Genomic DNA, 19508 nt, shown 5'->3' with positions numbered 1-19508 from the left:
TATAATATATATATATATAATTACTATCTGTAAGATTCAGTAAAGTATTATATATTATTACCATATCAATTACTTTTTAACAGCAAAAGACAAAATTAAAAGTAGTTAAAACATGAAGTTATAAAAAAAGCATGTTTAAAAAATAAATAGTGGTTAGATTTAAGCACATTTCCAATCATAACATCATTTTAATATAAATTTAATCTCATTTTATTATTTTTATCACATCAAATTACTATTTTATCCCAAATCCATTATTTCAAATTTTACATTAATAATTAATTTAACTAATATTATTCTTATATAAATATTAACATTAATAAATATAATTAAATAAATAATAATATTGTATTGAGTAAAAAAGACAAATAAAATATATTAATTTAGACTTAACTTTAACGGTTACATTATATGAAAATCAAACATTACATTTTTTAAATTGTTGTCGATTTTTATTCTATGTTTTAAATTTTGTAATATTTAAGTTTTTAATATTATTGTATTTTATTTCTGTTCTTCATTTTTGTGTTTTATATTTTTTTATCTGTTTTTAAAAATGTTGGTATAATATTTTGATTCTTAAAAAATAACAAAAATAAATTAAAAAAAATGCTTAAATAAATATATAAAAATTATATATGTATATATTATAAACTATAATATAAGGGTATATGTGTCTTTTTCTCTTTTCACTCAAATCTGCAGTACGCACACTATTATTGATGGTAAATAATGCATTTATATCATTTTAATGATAACTTTGATGTTGCATTGGAGTCAATTTTTGCACTTATTTGATGCACACGATAGGAGTTGGTATTTGATATGGAGTTTCATATATTTTAATTTAAAATATAATAAATAAGACTTAATACTTAATTATACCAATTAATATAAAATAGTGATAAACTAAGGGTATGTCATAACAATTGTCATTTTTATTTGATTTGAAGATATCCATACGATTTTATGCATTCATAGTTTAATTGAGTACGTCGGCAAGAGTTTTGAATACCTTTAATATTATTGGTAATAATTGTTGTATAATATTTATTTAAAAAAATTTGAAGAAAAAAAATACTAAGAAAGGCACTCATAAGTCAAAAGTATGCATAATTTAAAAGTTTTTAATTAAAAAAAAGCACGTTATTTTAGGCCCTATTATAGCGTCATATAATCTAATTCGTAGCAATAAAATTGTGAGGGAATACGTATGCATGTGCGTAAATGGCAATAATAATAATAATGGCAATACTATTAATAAATAGAAAATTAAAAATAGATTAGGGAGAGAGAGAGGAAGCAGCCCAAATGTACTGTAGTACTACTCAATTTGCAATTTTTCAACACAAGTGGGGGAAAAAAAAGTAAGTCAATATAGGCACACAACACATTGAAGAGATTTTAGGTGGGCACTCTTTTTCTTCATTTTTTCTATTATAGAATTAATTAGCCATACAAGCTCCAAAAAGGTGGCCACACACCCAGATTACTAACAATCTTCTTGTCAAAAAAAGAGGCAACTAACTTTTTTTTTTTTTTTTAAAAAGGTGGCAACTAATTAAATAGTCCACAGCCATCAACAACGTTATTAATTATTCTATTTTTGAGTTAAATTTATACTTCATAGGATCACGGAAATTCAATTAAATTCACACTTACATACGACGATTGGGATGACTTCATATATCCCAAAATTAAATTAGGAAAACAAAGACCGCCATGTGTCCACGCCGTTAATGTAAAGTTTTTTTCAGTTCCAGTTCTAGAGCTCTTAGCGTTGAAAGTTTGACAGTCGTCTTTATTTTCACTCTATTATTCCAAACCCAACTTTTTGGACATTCTGACTATTTTGACACTTCTAGTTGTCATTTTTTTTTTTCAAACGATATGGATGATGCATTTATTATTATGTCACGCAAGGGTTTTAATCACGTGCAAATTAAAATTGACTTCAATTATTATATTATTGAAAAACCCATATTTTAGGATATAGAATGAGAAGTTTCGTTGAATTTAATCAAAACACATCATATCTTATACAAGAATCATAATAATTGGTAAAGTTATCCTTGTCTTTATTAATAGATCAATTATTTTTTTCATATTTTAATATCTGTCCAGGTGATAAATTATGTAGATTTCAAACATATTTAAAGTAAGTTTACTTTTTGGATCGGTGTGGATTGTATACTGACTAAAGAATTGACTCATGATATTATAATAAAAATTTCTAAATTACATCTGGTGATTAGTAGAATTATCGATGTTCTTATAAATGACACAATATTTTTAAATTTATTTTATGTAAGACACCATACTCCAATAATCTACATTTCCAACTTTTGATCAAATTAGTATATTAATCATAAAAAAATCTAGATAAAACATACTTTTTTTAAAAAACCTATGCACTTTTTTTCTATGATTTTTGTACATATAAAAATTAAAGATAGATTAAATTTTTATTAATATTATTAGGCAAAAATATATGATATATAAAATAAAATATCTGAAAAATTAAAAAATTATTATAATTAATTTGAGGAAAACAATAAGAGAAGAAAAATGAAAAATATTTCAATGTAAAATTTGTCTATTTTTTGCAAAACCATTTGACATTTGACCACCGCTAAATTATTTTACCATGCTTCTAGATCCTATTTCCTTTTGCTTTCTGTATTAATTAAATCCAGCACATATAAAAAATAATAATAACTTTTTAGATTTTTTTGCCACGCCTCTTCTTCTAGAAGGTTTTTATTGATTTTGCTTTCCATATATATAAATATACCTTCCTGAGTTCTAATTTATTTCACCAAAATCATTTAGGGAAATAAATCTGGTTTTCTGTTGCAGCTGCATAAGCTTGCGTTGTAATACAGTTATACATACAATACACGTATGTATATGTGTTCGCCTAGTTATAGGTTCGAAGTTGCAATCTTTTGAAGAAAAAAATATCTGGGTTTTGGTGAGTTATAACTTTGATCTCCGTTTTGGGTGAAAATGGAGGCTGCTGATTTATACAGAGCGGGTAATAGCCTGCGAAATAGCATGCGGAGTAGTAGTACTTCGTTATGGAGGAACAATAATATGGAAGTTTTCTCCAAGTCTTCAAGGGAAGAAGACGATGAAGATGCTCTCAAATGGGCTGCGCTTGAAAAGCTTCCAACTTACTCTCGTTTGAGAAAAGGGATTCTTACTACCTCTAAAGGAGAATCCAACGAGGTTGATATACAGAATCTTGGTTTTAAAGAAAGGAAAGATTTGCTTGAGAGATTGGTAAAAGTTGCAGAGGAAGATAATGAAAGGTTTTTGTTGAAGCTCAGAAATCGTATCGATAGGTATCAATAACATAAGAAAACAAATACAAAGTGACTTCTTCTTCTTCTTCTTCTTTTTTTCCATTTTTTTTCATGATTTTTCTCTTTATTGAGTTTTGGTTTTGTGAATATGAATAAATTTCAGGGTTGGACTTGATCTTCCAACTATTGAAGTGAGATTTGAGCAGGTTAATGTAGAGGCAGAGGTTCATGTTGGAAGCAGAGCTTTACCTTCATTCATTAACTTCACCATTAATATATTCGAGGTAACTCAGACAAATTTGGCCATCTCATGCTGGGCATAAACACATTAGTATTTTCTCAAATAACATTCTTTTAACAATTTATTTGTTCAATTTCTTAAAGGGTCTACTGGGATTTCTGCCTATTTTCAATAGCAAAAAGAAACATCTTAACATCCTTAAAGATGTTAGTGGAGTTATAAAGCCAGGAAGGTTAGTAAAACTAATTTTAGTTTTGTTTATCAATAATTTATGTCTTTGTTTTTGGAGTCTATTAATCATACATCTAATTATTATTACTCGCTTGTTCTTAAAATGACCATGAAATGTTTAGATTGACATTGCTATTGGGTCCCCCAAGTTCTGGAAAAACCACACTTCTGTTGACTCTGGCAGGAAAGCTTGCCTCGGAGTTAAAGGTGAACAACAAAATAAAAATAGATAAATGAAAATCAAACTTCCCTTTTATTGCTTTAATGTAATTTTTTTATCACGAAAACTTATGAAGTAAAATATTTGGTACAGTTTTCTGGGAGGGTGACTTATAATGGACATGAGATGAATGAATTTGTTCCCGAAAGAACAGCTGCCTATATTAGCCAACACGATGTCCATATTGGAGAAATGACTGTTAGAGAAACTTTGTCTTTCTCGGCAAGATGCCAAGGAGTTGGAACACGTTTCGGTCAGTTCATCAATTTCATTTCTGCCCAAAAAAGCATTTTATAGATTTGTGTTTATAAAGAATGTTCAAAATTAATTCTCTTCTATATTAATATATATATTTGCATGCACTCGCAGACATGCTAGCTGAATTGGCTAGAAGAGAGAAAGAAGCAAATATCAAACCTGATCCAGATATTGACGTCTACATGAAGGTGAACAAATTTATTTTAACTCCAGAACACTTATTTTATTAATCATTGGTATTTTCTTTTGAAAGTTTAAAGCTTAATTTTCTTAACTTATTTTTTTGTATCTGTACTGTAGGCAGTGGCAACAGAAGGTCAAGAGACAAATGTCGTGACAGATTATGTTCTTAAGGTGAAAACCCTTAAGAAGTCTATACATATGGTTTTACATACGTTTCTTTAAAAAAATAATTAGACTGTTTCTGTGAAATTATACTCAAGGTATTAAGATGACATGAATTACAGATTCTTGGTTTGGAAGTATGTGCTGATACAATGGTTGGGGATGAAATGCTAAGGGGTATCTCTGGAGGACAGAGGAAACGTGTTACAACTGGTATAAACACAAATGTTTTTTTTTTCCTATTTTATATTTTTCAATGCTAAACAAACATAAGAGTAATTTCATTACTCATGTACAGGGGAGATGCTTGTTGGCCCAGCAGGGGTGTTGTTCATGGATGAGATCTCAACTGGTTTGGACAGTTCAACTACGTATCAGATTGTGAACTCACTCAAGCAATATGTTCACATCTTTAATGGAACTAATGTCATCTCTTTACTCCAGCCAGCACCAGAGACTTATGATCTTTTTGATGATATCATTCTTCTATCTGATGGTCAGATTGTGTATCAGGGTCCACGTGAAAATGTTCTTGCTTTCTTTGAATCTATGGGCTTCAAATGTCCTGAGAGGAAAGGTGTTGCGGACTTTCTTCAAGAGGTAAATACCTCCATAAACATATATGTTGTTTTTTTTGGTTAGGGAAGGTCTTTAAATATGAATTTTTATGTAGTAGGAATAATCAATTATACCATTTCTGCATGATAGGTAACGTCAAGGAAAGATCAGGGCCAGTATTGGGCAAGAAGAGATCAACCTTACAGGTACATCACTGTCAAGGAATTTGCTGAGTCATTCCAATCATTCCATGTGGGGCAGAGAATAGGGGATCATCTTTCAACTCCATATGACAAGAGCAAGAATCATCCTGCTGCTTTGACAACCAAAAACTATGGTGTCAAAAAGAAAGAGTTCATAAAAGCTTGCTTCTCAAGAGAATATTTGCTCATGCAGAGAAACTCATTTGTCTACATCTTCAAGCTTGTTCAAGTGGGTTTTTCTTCAGTATTTCGAGTTTTAGTTTAGTTCTACCATTTATTTGGTTTATGAGCTCATAATTATTCTTTCCCTGCTTCTAGCTTGCAATAATGGCGCTGGTTGCTACAACACTTTTCTTGAGAACAGAGATGAGTCGCAATACTGTTGAAGATGGTGGAATTTACCTTGGTGCTTTGTTCTTCACTGTGGTAATGGTTATGTTCAATGGAATGTCAGAACTTCCTATGACCATTGCCAAGCTTCCAGTGTTTTACAAGCAAAGGGACCTACAGTTCTACCCTGCTTGGGCATATGCTCTTCCATCTTGGATTCTCAAGATCCCTATAGCTTTTCTAGAAGTAGCAGTTTGGGTAGCCATTACATACTATTCAATTGGATTAGACCCAAGTGTTGGAAGGTAGACAAGAAAAAACTGAACTGGTTTTTTGAATAGTTGGTTTCTATGCTTTAGTTTTCTTTTGAACACTTGGCTTTTGTGCATTATTGTAGGTTGTTTCGTCAATATCTCGCACTCATATTTGTTAATCAGATGGCCTCTGCATTATTCCGAGCTACTGCAGCTACTGGTAGGAACATGATCATAGCCAACACATTCGGGTCATTTGTGTTGCTGTTGCTTTTCACACTGGGTGGTTTTGTGTTGTCTAGAGGTATGGACTAAATCTGCAATGTTCACTTGAAGAGTACTATTTTTTTTCTTTTCCAATAATGCATTTAATGACAATGCTCTTTTTTATTTGTCTGATTCATTACGCCAATAGATGATATCAAGAGCTGGTGGATTTGGGGTTATTGGGTGTCACCTCTAATGTACGGTCAGACTGCAGTTTTAGTTAACGAATTCCTTGGGGATAAATGGAAACGTGTAAGTTTCTTGTAATTTATTGGTTTGAAAGCTCTATATTTTTATTTTTTGAAACAATCTTATTCGTTTTTGGCTGTACTCATTGCTCTTGATAGGTTTTACCAAACTCAAATGAAACTCTTGGAGTTGAAGTCTTAAAATCGCGAGGGTTCTTCGCTGAAGCATATTGGTATTGGATTGGTTTGGCGGGGTTGACTGGTTTCATTATTTTACTAAACATTTTGTACATGCTGGCTCTTACTTACCTCAACCGTGAGTATTATTTTGGATTTACAAAAGGAAGTTTTTAAAGAATTTCTGTTAACAAACTAATTTCATAAAATTAATGTGTGCAGCATTTGAAAAATCACAAACTGTTAAATCTGAAGATCCTGAGAATGATGTTCAAGATAGTAGAGCCAGGGGAACCATTGAAATGCATCAAAGAGCAAATAGCTCAAGCCATCACACCCAGACCGTCGATGAAAGTCCAAATACAAATAAAGGAATGATTCTTCCATTTGAGCCACATTCTATTAGTTTTGATGATGTTATTTACTCAGTAGACATGCCACAGGTAAGTCATAAACAAGTAATTTTATTTGTGAGTTTAATAATGGAGTATGATCACACATAATGAAGCTTTGAATCTTTAAATGTGAACCTGCAGGAAATGAAGAGTCAAGGTGTGGTCGAGGATAAACTGGTTCTATTGAAGGGTGTTAGTGGTAGTTTTAGGCCTGGTGTCTTGACAGCACTGATGGGAGTTAGTGGAGCTGGTAAGACCACTTTGATGGATGTGCTTGCTGGTAGAAAAACTGGTGGATATATTGAGGGTGATGTTAAAATTTCTGGTTACCCTAAGAAGCAAGAAACATTTGCAAGAATTTCTGGATATTGTGAGCAAAATGACATCCATTCACCTCATGTTACCATTTATGAGTCATTGGTCTACTCAGCATGGCTTCGTTTACCAGCTGAAGTTGATTCTGAAAAGAGAAAGGTTTGTTCATTAAATAGATCTAAACAAGGCTTTATATTAATTAACTTATTTCAGTATAACTTATCTTATAAATTGATGAACTTGAACTTATCACCTTTTGGTTCAATTCAAATTCTTTTAATTGTTAAATAACGAACACGAAATTGACAAACTTTGATGCTATTGGACAGATGTTTATTGAGGAAGTAATGGAGCTTGTGGAACTTGCTCCACTGAGACAAGCATTAGTTGGATTGCCTGGGGTGAATGGTCTGTCAACTGAGCAACGAAAAAGGTTGACTATTGCAGTTGAGTTGGTGGCAAACCCTTCTATAATATTCATGGACGAACCAACTTCAGGGCTAGATGCCAGGGCTGCTGCTATTGTCATGAGAACAGTTAGGAACACAGTGGATACTGGCAGAACAGTTGTCTGCACAATTCATCAACCAAGTATTGACATCTTTGAAGCCTTTGATGAGGTAAGAGATCAAGGATCTTCCCAGCGTCAAATTTCTTATTCAATCTTTTCGCTCAACTAATTGGACATATGTTGTACTTGTAGCTATTCCTTATGAAAAGAGGAGGAGAAGAGATATACGTGGGGCCATTAGGTCGACATTCTTGCCATCTGATCAACTATTTTGAGGTATGACTAGACTAGATTCTTGATTTATTTCAACTTAAATCTGCTTTGAGTCTTTTACAAGGTAATATTCTCTTTTCCTTTCTCGCTAATATTGTACAAATTTGGTGTTTTTCAAGGCTATTGAAGGTGTCAGCAAAATCAAAGATGGTTATAATCCTGCAACTTGGATGTTGGAGGTTTCGAGTTCGGCCCAAGAAATAGCTTTGGGAGTTGATTTTACTAAAGTTTACAGGAGTTCTGAACTATACAGGTTAGTGTATTAAGACCTTTTATTGTACTTTAATACTTTGTTTAGGGGGAGATTACTAAACTAGTTTTTGACATAACAGGAGAAACAAACAACTTATTAAAGACTTAAGCACCCCTGCTCCTGGTTCAAAGGATCTTCACTTCCCTACTCAATACTCTCGGTCATTTTTCACTCAATGTATGGCTTGCTTATGGAAACAACGGTTGTCGTACTGGCGAAACCCACCTTATACTGCTGTGAGATTTATTTTTACCACTTTTATAGCCTTGACATTTGGGACAATGTTCTGGGACCTAGGATCTAAAAAGTAAGTTATAAAGTTCAATATTTATAGATATCCACATTAAACTCTATAATCCTTTATTTTCCATTGTCTCTCATCTGATGTGAACTACGAACTAAAATACAGATCAAAACAACAAGATCTCATGAATGCAATGGGATCGATGTACGCTGCAGTGTTCTTCATTGGGGTCCAAAACGCTTCATCTGTACAGCCGGTAGTTTCCATAGAAAGAACAGTCTTCTACAGAGAAAAAGCTGCAGGAATGTATTCAGCTTTTCCCTACACATTTGGACAGGTAACAATTACTATTCTCAAATCACACACTTTTTTTGTATTCTCAGCTCAAAAACTAGTATACAAACCTACATACATATATGTATTTGACTTTTTGTACTTGGAAACACAGGCGGTGGTTGAGATTCCATACATTGTGTGTCAAGCTGTGGTTTATTGCCTCATAGTATACTCGATGATAAACTTCGAATGGACCGTTGCAAAATTCTTTTGGTATCTGTTTTTCACGTTCTTTGCTATGCTCTACTTCACTTTCTATGGCATGATGACTGTGGCAATCACTCCAAACCATCACATTGCTTCCATTGTTTCCTCTGCCTTCTACGGAGTATGGAACCTCTTCTCTGGATTCGTTGTCCCTCGCACGGTAAGATTTTTGTTTTGTTATTTTACTTGATGACTCGGGTAATATTTTCTTAGTTTCTAAAGTTAGTAATGTTTGTTTGTTCCTGGCAACAACAGAGGATGCCAATATGGTGGAGGTGGTACTACTATGCCTGTCCAGTTGCATGGACCTTGTACGGACTGGTGGCATCACAGTACGGAGATATTAAAGATGTTCTTGACAAGGAAACAGGCGAGACAGTAGAGCAGTTTTTGAGACGATTTTATGGATTCAAACATGATTACTTGGGAGTTGTTGCAGTCGTCAATGTCTCTTTTGCATTGTTCTTCGGAATTATGTTTGCCTTTTCTGTTAAGGTCTTAAATTTCCAAAAGCGATAGGCACTTCATTTTTCTCTTCTTTTTTTTTTTGTCTATATTTCAATTTAGATCCATTATTTGTTCTTACTCTTTGTTTTTCAAGAGTATATTTATTATTATTACTACTACTATGTTTTGTGCAATAGCAAAGCCATAATATGTAATTTCTGTCTTTGTTAAGAATTTGTAATATGATGATACTACAGTTTGTTTCGATTGTAACAAAATAAAGTGCTAAAGTACACGTTTCAATTAGATATGACAAATAATGATTTATAATGTTCATATTTTTATGTTAAGAATTATAATAAAATTTATCAATGCATGGATGGTGTTCACGTTGTTGTTCGTCAACTTAGGATAGAAGAGCACTAAACACAGAATTAGGAAAATTGATAAAAAAAACACTCGATATTTTATGTGGTTCAACAGTTAAAATCTGTCTAGTCCACGAGTCAATATTATTGAATGATGGAATTTTCTCAAAGCTTTAAGAAATCAATTTTAGCAGAGTATTCCTAGTACCAATTTCAGCGTCTCTATAAATGAATTTCTCTAGTCTATTTATAGACTGATTTACAAAATATCTTCCCTCTTATTTCAGGAAATTATAATTCAAATTTAAAATAAATACAAATAAATGCATTAATTATATAATATCACATGATAATCGGGATTCATTATCAAATTATAACAAATCCCCAAAATATAAGGATTTTCAAACAGTAATCATATTCAAACTAAGTTATCAACCTCGCGATTGCCAATCTTGAACATATAACTTATATACTTTTGAAGTCAACCAACATCACGAGCTCGTCATTTTGATTAGCCTCGTCCTTAGCAAGTAACTTTACTGAGATCATCTCTCTCGAGCTAGCAACGCTTAGGCTCGAACCTTCCCGACTAATACCCAATCACCAATAAGAACAAAGCAGGAATCCATACAAGTGTTGAACCCTTTTTGCTGTAGCTTCGAGCTTAACTTGTAATCTTAAAACACCTTCGAGATCGCATACAGTTTGAGCTCATCAATTCCGTCATCGTCATCTTAATGCCGAGCGAGATTGTCAAACGCAATCCACATAAACACTGATGACGTGGCACACTTGCTTATTTTGAGCTTACATTTTATGAGCCTATCTTTCGAGACCATAATTTCTATTATCGAAATTTGGGTGTAACGTTTTCCCCCCTCAAAAGTATTGGTTCGAATCCTATGAGAAGGAAACTTTTGAACTTCTACTCTTGAAAATCGTGCTACCTACCATACTCGAGTATGGACATGCGCCAGCTAAGGATTGCACACTCAGAGTACTTGAGTACTCCCTATATCTGCCCACGTCTTTTCATATCTCCTTTTTGCCGTCAGTGTCACATTTATACCCCATCCGTCAAATTAAACTCAAAATCAAATTAAAGGCTCAGATTGGTTCGACCCTTGATATCCCTCAGAAATATATATATATATATATACCACATTTTTCTTCTTCGTCCTCACCTTCATCTAATTATCCAGAGAGAAGGAAAAAAAACACGAACCAGAGCTTTCCTTTTTTGTATGTTCTCTGAACCGAAGAAATAAAATAACTCAAGCACTTTCGACTCCATGAAGTCTTTCCTGCAACTGATCCTTCAGACGATGATCTCGTTATATCCGCAGTCAACTTTGCGTAAGTTTCTGTTCTTGACTCTCTTGCTTTGATATATATATATACTTATACATTTTTACGTGTTTCTTCTGTTCTGTGAGCAGATTTACTAGTTTTTCACTAGTTTTATAAGGTTGTTTGATCGATATTAGGCAAACTTATATCCGAAATATTGCAATGTGATCAAAACCACACTTTTAGACCAAAATTTTCTAGTGTAAAAATGTAAAAATGAGGTTATTTTTTTTCCTAGTCAGAGAGGGTTTCGTGTAACCTAAGAAATATGGGTTTTTGATTTAGGGTTTTTAATGCACGAATCCCAAAAATATCATATTTTTGGGTAACAACCAGCTTTTTTCCTAAAAATCTGGGATTTCTTGTAACTGGTATCAACCTCCTCACCCTCGCATGAGTACACGCTCGAAACCCTAACCTTACAATAGTTCGAGGATCACATTCGAATTAATCTCGCCCTTTTGAGACTTCAATCTCGTTATCTCGAGCTTTCAAGCTTGAGTTATCGAAATTATACTTTCCTTATTATTTCCAATATACTAGGTCCTCACCCTTTTCTTTCTTATTAGATGTCGCAGTACTCTGGGAATCACTGGGGGCCTGAGTTCGCTATCCTTTACCTCTCATCAACTCCTAGTCCTGAATCGCCCTTCACCTGAAACCAGTGACTGATACGCGAGCATAGAGAAAGGTGTGAGCAAGAAGATATTCGAAACCGATTTCATCGCCAAATAGACGAGGTTGAGGAGAAAAAGAGAAGGATACTCTGAGTGGCGGTTTACTCCGATCCAGATCCCGAAATCAGGCCTGTTCTGTTGGACTCCAAGCTCAAAGTGTTAGGAACGAGTTTCCTAATACGCAACAGAATGGTTGTGGGGTTGGCCCAGTGTACAACAAAAATTTTGTAACATATTTAAACTACCTTTAAATATGCGGATCCATTAATATACATACATTAATCATAAGCAAGATAATAATAGAAATCATACCTCTTGAAGCCTATCAAGTGTCCTTGCTATCTTTTCGTATTTAGAACGATCTTCCTATCCAAGCCGCTCCCACGTACTCACACCAAGATCTTCCAAAGCGTTCTCTACACCTCAAGAAATGTGTGGGCACTTAGAGAATGAAGGATAGTTTATTTGTGATTCTACTTGATGTACTCAACACATGAGATCAAGAGAATAGGCCTGAGAATTGGTTATTTATTTTCAGGGAGAGAAAACTATCGTTCTATTTTTCACAGAGCGAATAGTCTAAGTTGTCTCACACACCTATCTGAATATTTTTCTAATTAGTCATACTTAAAAGAAAATATTCAAAATTTTAAAAAAAAAATCTGTAACTATTTTACAATTTACTTTTTAATTAGTTAATTATTCTATTAATGAAAAAAATCCAAAAACCAATTTTTGAATTATCCAAAATCCCATCCCTGAAAATTGCCCTACACGCACTGTGTGTGCACGTGTAGCCTCCCTAATTTTAGGGATGTTGTTTTTTCAATTTTTATTTAATTATTTATTCAAACTGTTTTGTCAGATAAGATCTAACAACCTGATAACTAATTCAAATTTGAATTCAAATTAATTATCTTTTTAATTAATTATCAAATATAATTAATTATTTGAATAAATATTAATCTTTTAAATTCAAATCCAATTTGAACTTATTAGATTATTATCTCCCACTCAAATAAAGATATTTAATTAATTCTACCAATTAATTAAATCCAAAATTTTCGAAAATAAAAATTTAATTTATTATAATTTCAAAAATTATAATTAATTAATTATTTAATTAAATTTCGAAATTAATTTAATTATTTAATATAATTTCGAAAATTATACAATAATTAAATATTAATTAATTTTATTAACTACAACTAATTTGTAATTAATTAATTAATCACTATTATCATATAATTGCATATTTGGCCTGAAGAACAAATTTCTTCTTAAATATGTCTTTTAAACTATTTTCTCTTTATATCAACTCTTACCTTGAACAGTGTTGATAGAGCCGCTATGTGGACCTATAGACCTATAATTCCAAGCTCCAATAAATTTGAGATTATTAATTAAACTCTTTAATTAAATAATCTTAATTTATTAATCTCATGATTATTCTACTATAAATATGAGACTGCTGTAATATCCAACATTTTCATTATACATTTTTTTATTATAAATCAGAGTTTTAATACATAAAATGTAGAAGTTTACGAATGTAAGAAATAGTAATGGAAAAATAGTGTTTAAAATATCATTTTATGTTTTAATGAGATTAAAGAGAGAAAAACTTGAGTAGTCAAGTATTGGACCAAAATGTCATATAATTTTAATTGGGAATTTTTATAAAATTAAGAAAGTTTTGCTAAAGGGCTTATTTGATAAGAATTTTAGTATTTTGGGTCCAAGTGTAATTTTAAAAAATAAAAAAAAAGAAAAGAAAAGAAAAGGCTTCAGCCTTTCTTTTTACCCGAGCCCCTCTCTCTCTCTCCTCAGAAACTCTCTCTCTCTCTCTCTCTGCGTGCTACTGTTGCCGACAACGCAGGAGTACTTTCCGGCCACCACTTTTAGCCATGCGCCGGACCGTTGGATTCAGAGGCCTCCGAACTATCGTCCCACGCGAGAATCTAGAGCTCACTCATCGATTAAACGCCTCAACCACTCGATTTAAGTTCGGCCACCCCGCAACTTCAAAGTTGCGATTCGGCCACCTCGGGCATCCGTTTGCCGATCCGTCACCACCATCGTGCTCCTCGTGTTGTGGGCTTCAAAACCCAATAACTTGTTCCTACATCTACCATAGTTGGGTGGTGGGCCCACCACGAGCCACCGCGATCCACCGTAGACCGACGGTCGAAACTTAGTGTTCGAGGTTCCGAAGTACGTTTTGAGTTTCAGAAAATCACCGTTTGACTTGTTGTGGAACCCGATCATTGTGGTATAATTTCTTTGACCTATATTGTGAATTAATTGTGATTGATTAGAGTAATTGTTATTATGTGTATTTATAGTATATAATTATATATTATTGATATATGGAATATTTTCTGTAATTTACTGGCTGTCTGGGATTATATGTATTTTTATACAGGTTTTGATTTTGGGATCGTCCACTTTATAGCCGTTGTGCTGTCCAATTTTCTAGAAAATATTAGATATTAAATAAAGTATAAAAATACATATTTAATTGATTTTATATTAATATGAAAATTTTTCTGATTAAGTAATTTTAATTATTATTATTATTATTTTGTTAAGTAAATCAATAATATAGTTTCATATATATATATATATATATATATGAAAAGTGTGATTTATAGTAAACCTATTATTTAACAATTATTCTTATATATTAATATTTTGTTAATATTTGAATATTTAAAATAATATCAAATATTAGTTTCTTACAGTTATTGATATTTGTAAGACCAGTAAATTTTGGAAAAAAGTATATTTATTATATCACTGAATTGATGTTATGACTAATTAGTAATAATATAAATATTTATAATTATATTATTATCACAATATCGATTATTACAATTTTATGTTAAATATATAATTTCTTTTATAAAATGACTATTTGAATATATACATTCATGTACGTATTGCTATTGAAGTATTTTGTTATTAATATTGAAATAAGTTTATTTATAGACGATAATTATTATTGTTGTTGTGATTATTATTATTATTATTATTATTATTATTATTATTATCATAAGAGTACATTATCTTATGAGCAAGGTTTAAAGCATGGTTTTATATGAAGAGTTATTTGTATTACGTTGATAATAATTATTATTATCATTCATATAGTTTATGGTATTGTTAATATACACTATCAATAGTGTATATTTACGATTTTGATAGAATTTAATAAATGATGTGCCTTGAATAGGATTTGTATGGATTTGATTGATTGACTCTTGCTGAGCAATTTTAAAATAAGCTAAGGACCTAAGGTAAGTAAATCTCACCTTTTGTGCTTAAGTGTAAGATGCATGACTACATTGATTGTGTACATCTGATGAGTTAAGTATGGTATGATGATGATGCATATGATAAGTATGTGAAGAATGGTTATATGAACACCATAAGGGTGTTGTGTGATATGTAATTGATGAATTCCGTGATATGTGAAAGATGTCTTACTTGGTTAAGAATGATATGAATTATGTGCAAGTATGTGTTCTTATGTTGATGGATATGTGGATTACTTTATGTTCATGATTTGTTATATGTTATGATATATGAACCGTTTAAGTTTTTAGGCTGGAAACCTTAGACCTGAGCCATAGCTCTACGTTAAGGTATAACAACGCCACCAACCCAAAGCTTCATGTATTATGACTAAAGATGTTTTGAGTTATATGAGATGTGATACAATGCCTTGATTGAATACCATCAACATGAATCATGAGCATGAACATTGGCATTTCAGCATCAGCATGTATGCATGACATGTACAGTTATGTGATACATTATTATGTGATATAAGACCATGCATATGAATATGAGAAAAGTTATGAAATGCCTTGAAAAGTCTTATGTAAAATTTAACATTTTAATGACACAAGACTTAAGCAAAGTGATAATAATATGTTTAAAAAGGGTGCCACTGTTTTGATGAAGCAATTAAGTAAGTTCAGCAAAGAAGACGGAGGTCTATAAGACTAATAGTGGCTGCCCACTAGTATGGGCTAGGTCAGAGTTGACCATTCAAACATGCTTGCCATGTTCCCGTCTTTCTCCTCCATATGTGTAATAAGTATGGCAGCTATGGCGACGATGAAATTAGTGTTATGATGAGCCTAGCTGAGATGATGGCTAGCCGGAGGAGAACCCATGGGATTCTATATGATATGTGTAACAAGCCCTGCAGGCATTGGCTGAATCAAACAGTGTGCACAAGTGATATTGGGCCCATAAAAATGTGAAACTAAAAGAAAGAGCATAAAAGTAAAGTCGGAGAGTGCATGAGCAATAAATGAAATGCATAAGTATATAAGTCAGCATATTAGTATATGTGCACTACAAACTCACGACATTCATGTGTATGTGTATGCATGAGATTTGCTTACTGAGCGTTAGCTCATTATGTTATTTTCCAACATTTTTCCAGGTGTGGCTTTAGCTGTTGAGCAACTTGTGGAGCACGGACTCAGTAGCAATGCAATAATGATTTAGAGTTTCCATATGGCTGCCTTAAATTTAAAGTATTCATACGTGTAATAATTTCTTCTAATAAGTTTATATAAAAGTTTTAAATTTTTCTGTATTTCTTCGTATCATTTTATTTAATTCTTTTGGTCAAGTGCCTTACATACTCGTAAACCCTAGAATTACGAGTATGTGGCAGACGTACCCTACCTTAGGGACGTTATAACTGCACTCTTGTAATTATAGACATTTCATTTATTGAGTACTTTATAATCATAAAGCACCCATTGATATAATCATTTCATACAACTTGACCCTCTAATAATGGTTCATAATTAATCGGGAATAAAATTACCATTTTACCCTTTTAATTATCTCTTGTTTCCTTAAGTACCATTGACTCTACTAGTGAAGGTTAATTCATAACTAAATTATGAATTTGAGCTCAATAACCTTTCAGTCCCAAAAGTCAACCCTTAAGAGAACCATCATTCAATCTCTTGCGAGAAGACATAGATTCCATATATGTATACTATGTCCCCAGCCATCTACATTAATGAGTTCCTAAAACAAAAGTTTCTAGCCTGGTCATTCTGACAGACCCTAACAAGTGAATCAAAGAACTCATATAACATAAACAGGAGTTCATAGTAACTTCAGGATTAAGATCTATTTGTATATGATCATTAGTTGATATATTTAATTAATACTTCGAAACAGTATTTAACTAAGTATTAATAAACATATCTGGTCCAGTTCTATATATTCTCTAATATATAAAGCACCTCCACTAAAGTGTCCTACCACACTATTGATCCGGATCTAGATCACATGTATTCATAATACTAGTGGACCGTACTTGCAGTAATTAATCTAAAGATTCCATAACTTTATTTTACTGCGAACTATTCAAGTTCATTTATCTCAAACACAATCCTCCCGTACCAATACGTGTTTGAGATCACATATATGAACTTAGGAATTTTCCTGATATTTACTTAATATTATCACAGAATAATATAGTCCATAAAATATATGCATAACAAATTCAATTCATTTATTTATTTCATAAAAACAATGTCTTCTACATGTGCTTTCAGGGCACATTTCCAACACAAAGTCACCGTCACCTTCGAGCCTGGTGTACTCTCATTCTCTCTGATGGAAGACTTTTCAAAACGTCCTTCCACCTCCCAAGCCCTTTCAGTCCCCACCTCGAAAGAGGAGTTTTTTTAGGTTGAGCACTACTGGAGCTCAGTCACATCTACCATCCAGATATTCGAGCTGCTGGCATATCACAACCTTAGGCTCTCTGGCACCCTGATGTGTCGGCCTGCGACTTCGAACGAACGAAGCTGCTTCACCCCAGGAGATGGCAATCCCGACAGTAAAATCAAGCTCTCTGTATGGAGTCGCAAGCATATGAGGGCAGGGGCTCTGCTGCCCTTGAAGTCATATTTCAAAACCTTCCTAGATTTTGTTGGGCTTTCCCCATTCTAGCTTCAAACCAACTCCTTCAGGGTTTTGACAGCCCTCAGGTCGCTATAGCACGAGCTTAAGTGAGAAAGGCCTTCGCCATAAGAGATATTATTATATCTCTTTTGTCTCAAGAGCAACCCTTCTCGAGCTCGCGGGGGGATGGCTTTTACTACTTATCGAGCTATCCGAAGGAGAAAAAAAGCTTTTCGAGGACATGCCAAATCACCCTCCGAATTTCAAGCTCGCCTTTTTCTGGACAGACGATCTCGCTCCTTCTAGATTTTATTCTTTCCAATGCATCTGTAAGTATTTCACCATACTTGTCCCTTTTTTCATTGAATAGTTAGGCTCGGAATATTGATACTTAGTTGTTCCTGCATCCAATTACCACCGTCCCACCCCATCAGAAACAATGGTGGAGCATAGGGTAGCCATGCTTCAACTACCTTATGGTCGAAGATCTTTGTCCTACCTCCTCCACGAAGATCGACACTGAGCTTGTGGCCTTTTAGAAGAAGGCCAGTCTACAGATGACTCGGAATTTCAGAAATAGTGGAGGTGGGAACACGTACCACTTCCAACTGACCGGCTTCCCCCCAGGAGGAGATTTTCGAGCTCACGGTTTCGTGCCCTTGCATCCCACTGACACGATCGTCTTGTCTCGGGCAACAAAGCTCATGAAGAAGCCTCACTGAGCTTAGGTGATGGAGGTAAAGTTGTGCTCGAATCCTCCATGTGGTCTCCTTCTTTGCTTAAGCACAAACCCAACATAATGGTCCTCTTTGAGAATCCTAGGAATAATTTCCTTGCATGGTCATGGGTAGATTTTAGAGTTCGTAGGTTTGATAATTGGTTAGGGCAGTATCAAATCATGTATAGTCTAAACAAAGTCTGGGATAGGATTGCCGTTCAATACGGAACCAATATATATAGAGACCTTTCGAGGCTATCTCCCACTTATAGAGATGGGATTCCCCCAACATCTTCAGAAGATAGGGGAATTTCCTGGTCCCCGAGCTCAAGCTCTGTCGAAAGTACCAATTAGGTTTCTATTATCCTTGAGTCTTATTTCTTTTAGTAACTTTATGCTCGAACACTAAAATATACCTTTATGTTTTTAAAGTGAAATGGACTCCAATATTGATAACGTGCTCAACTAACCTCTGGCTGCGAAGGCGAGTAAGCGCCAACGAGCGTCACAAAAAGGAGGTCTCCCCTCAAAGATGCCCAAAAGGCCCGATGTGGCTCCTCCAGCCTCGGTTACCCAGGGTCTGATCCAGGCATCCAAACCTACTCCTGAGGTCAGAGTGAATGCTAGTATCGAGCCAGTGGTGCCTTCCACTACCCTGCCTCCTCCTATTGCCAAACCGGTCCAGCAAGCCCCTGCATCTTAGAAAAAACAAGCTCTTGCACAGGAATGTTTTTAGATAATTTCAACTCATGTTCTGGAGTATGTGCTCGACAACGTTGCTGGGTCGCATGGAGTCAATTTGGGCTCAAACGTCCTGTCCCACGTGGGTCAAAGTCTCAACAGCCTTGGCGCCCCACAATGGGAGTTCCTAACCTCCTGTCGCGA

At 33.6% G+C, this 19508-nt stretch overlaps 1 protein-coding gene and 1 long non-coding RNA gene across 2 annotated transcripts; both read left to right on the top strand.

The window, feature by feature from the left end:
* Positions 1-2822: 2822 nt before the first annotated feature.
* LOC133796325 (pleiotropic drug resistance protein 1-like) lies at positions 2823-9867 on the top strand. Its single transcript, XM_062233794.1, has 23 exons — positions 2823-3347; positions 3472-3592; positions 3693-3781; positions 3903-3987; positions 4094-4253; positions 4370-4446; positions 4559-4612; positions 4726-4816; positions 4902-5203; positions 5312-5593; positions 5683-5999; positions 6092-6252; positions 6364-6467; positions 6563-6719; positions 6803-7023; positions 7117-7449; positions 7620-7910; positions 7994-8077; positions 8194-8327; positions 8407-8634; positions 8737-8908; positions 9020-9274; positions 9370-9867. Exons 1-23 carry the CDS (start codon positions 3010-3012, stop codon positions 9631-9633), a joined length of 4320 nt encoding a protein of 1439 aa, XP_062089778.1. The 5' UTR covers positions 2823-3009; the 3' UTR covers positions 9634-9867.
* A 4079-nt stretch (positions 9868-13946) lies between these two features.
* Positions 13947-16469, top strand: LOC133793577 (uncharacterized). The gene is made up of 3 exons (XR_009874884.1): positions 13947-14228; positions 15192-15255; positions 16416-16469. It is a non-coding gene; the product is annotated as an uncharacterized LOC133793577 (long non-coding RNA).
* Positions 16470-19508: the final 3039 nt, after the last annotated feature.

Source organism: Humulus lupulus, chromosome 8, assembly GCF_963169125.1.
Source record: "Humulus lupulus chromosome 8, drHumLupu1.1, whole genome shotgun sequence".
NCBI classification, from domain to species: domain Eukaryota; kingdom Viridiplantae; phylum Streptophyta; class Magnoliopsida; order Rosales; family Cannabaceae; genus Humulus; species Humulus lupulus.
Note: the sequence above shows the minus strand (reverse complement) of the source record. Positions and strands in the feature narration are given on the sequence as shown.

What these genes read in the sequence shown, in the direction of transcription:
- LOC133796325 (XM_062233794.1), top strand. Translation starts at nt 3,010, where the DNA reads ATGGAGGCTGCTGATTTATACAGAGCGGGTAATAGCCTGCGAAATAGC. An exon ending in AGCTTGCCTCGGAGTTAAAG is followed by an intron (nt 3,988 to 4,093) that starts GTGAACAACAAA and finishes TATTTGGTACAG; the next exon opens with TTTTCTGGGAGGGTGACTTA. An exon ending in TGGTTTTGTGTTGTCTAGAG is followed by an intron (nt 6,253 to 6,363) that starts GTATGGACTAAA and finishes TTACGCCAATAG; the next exon opens with ATGATATCAAGAGCTGGTGG.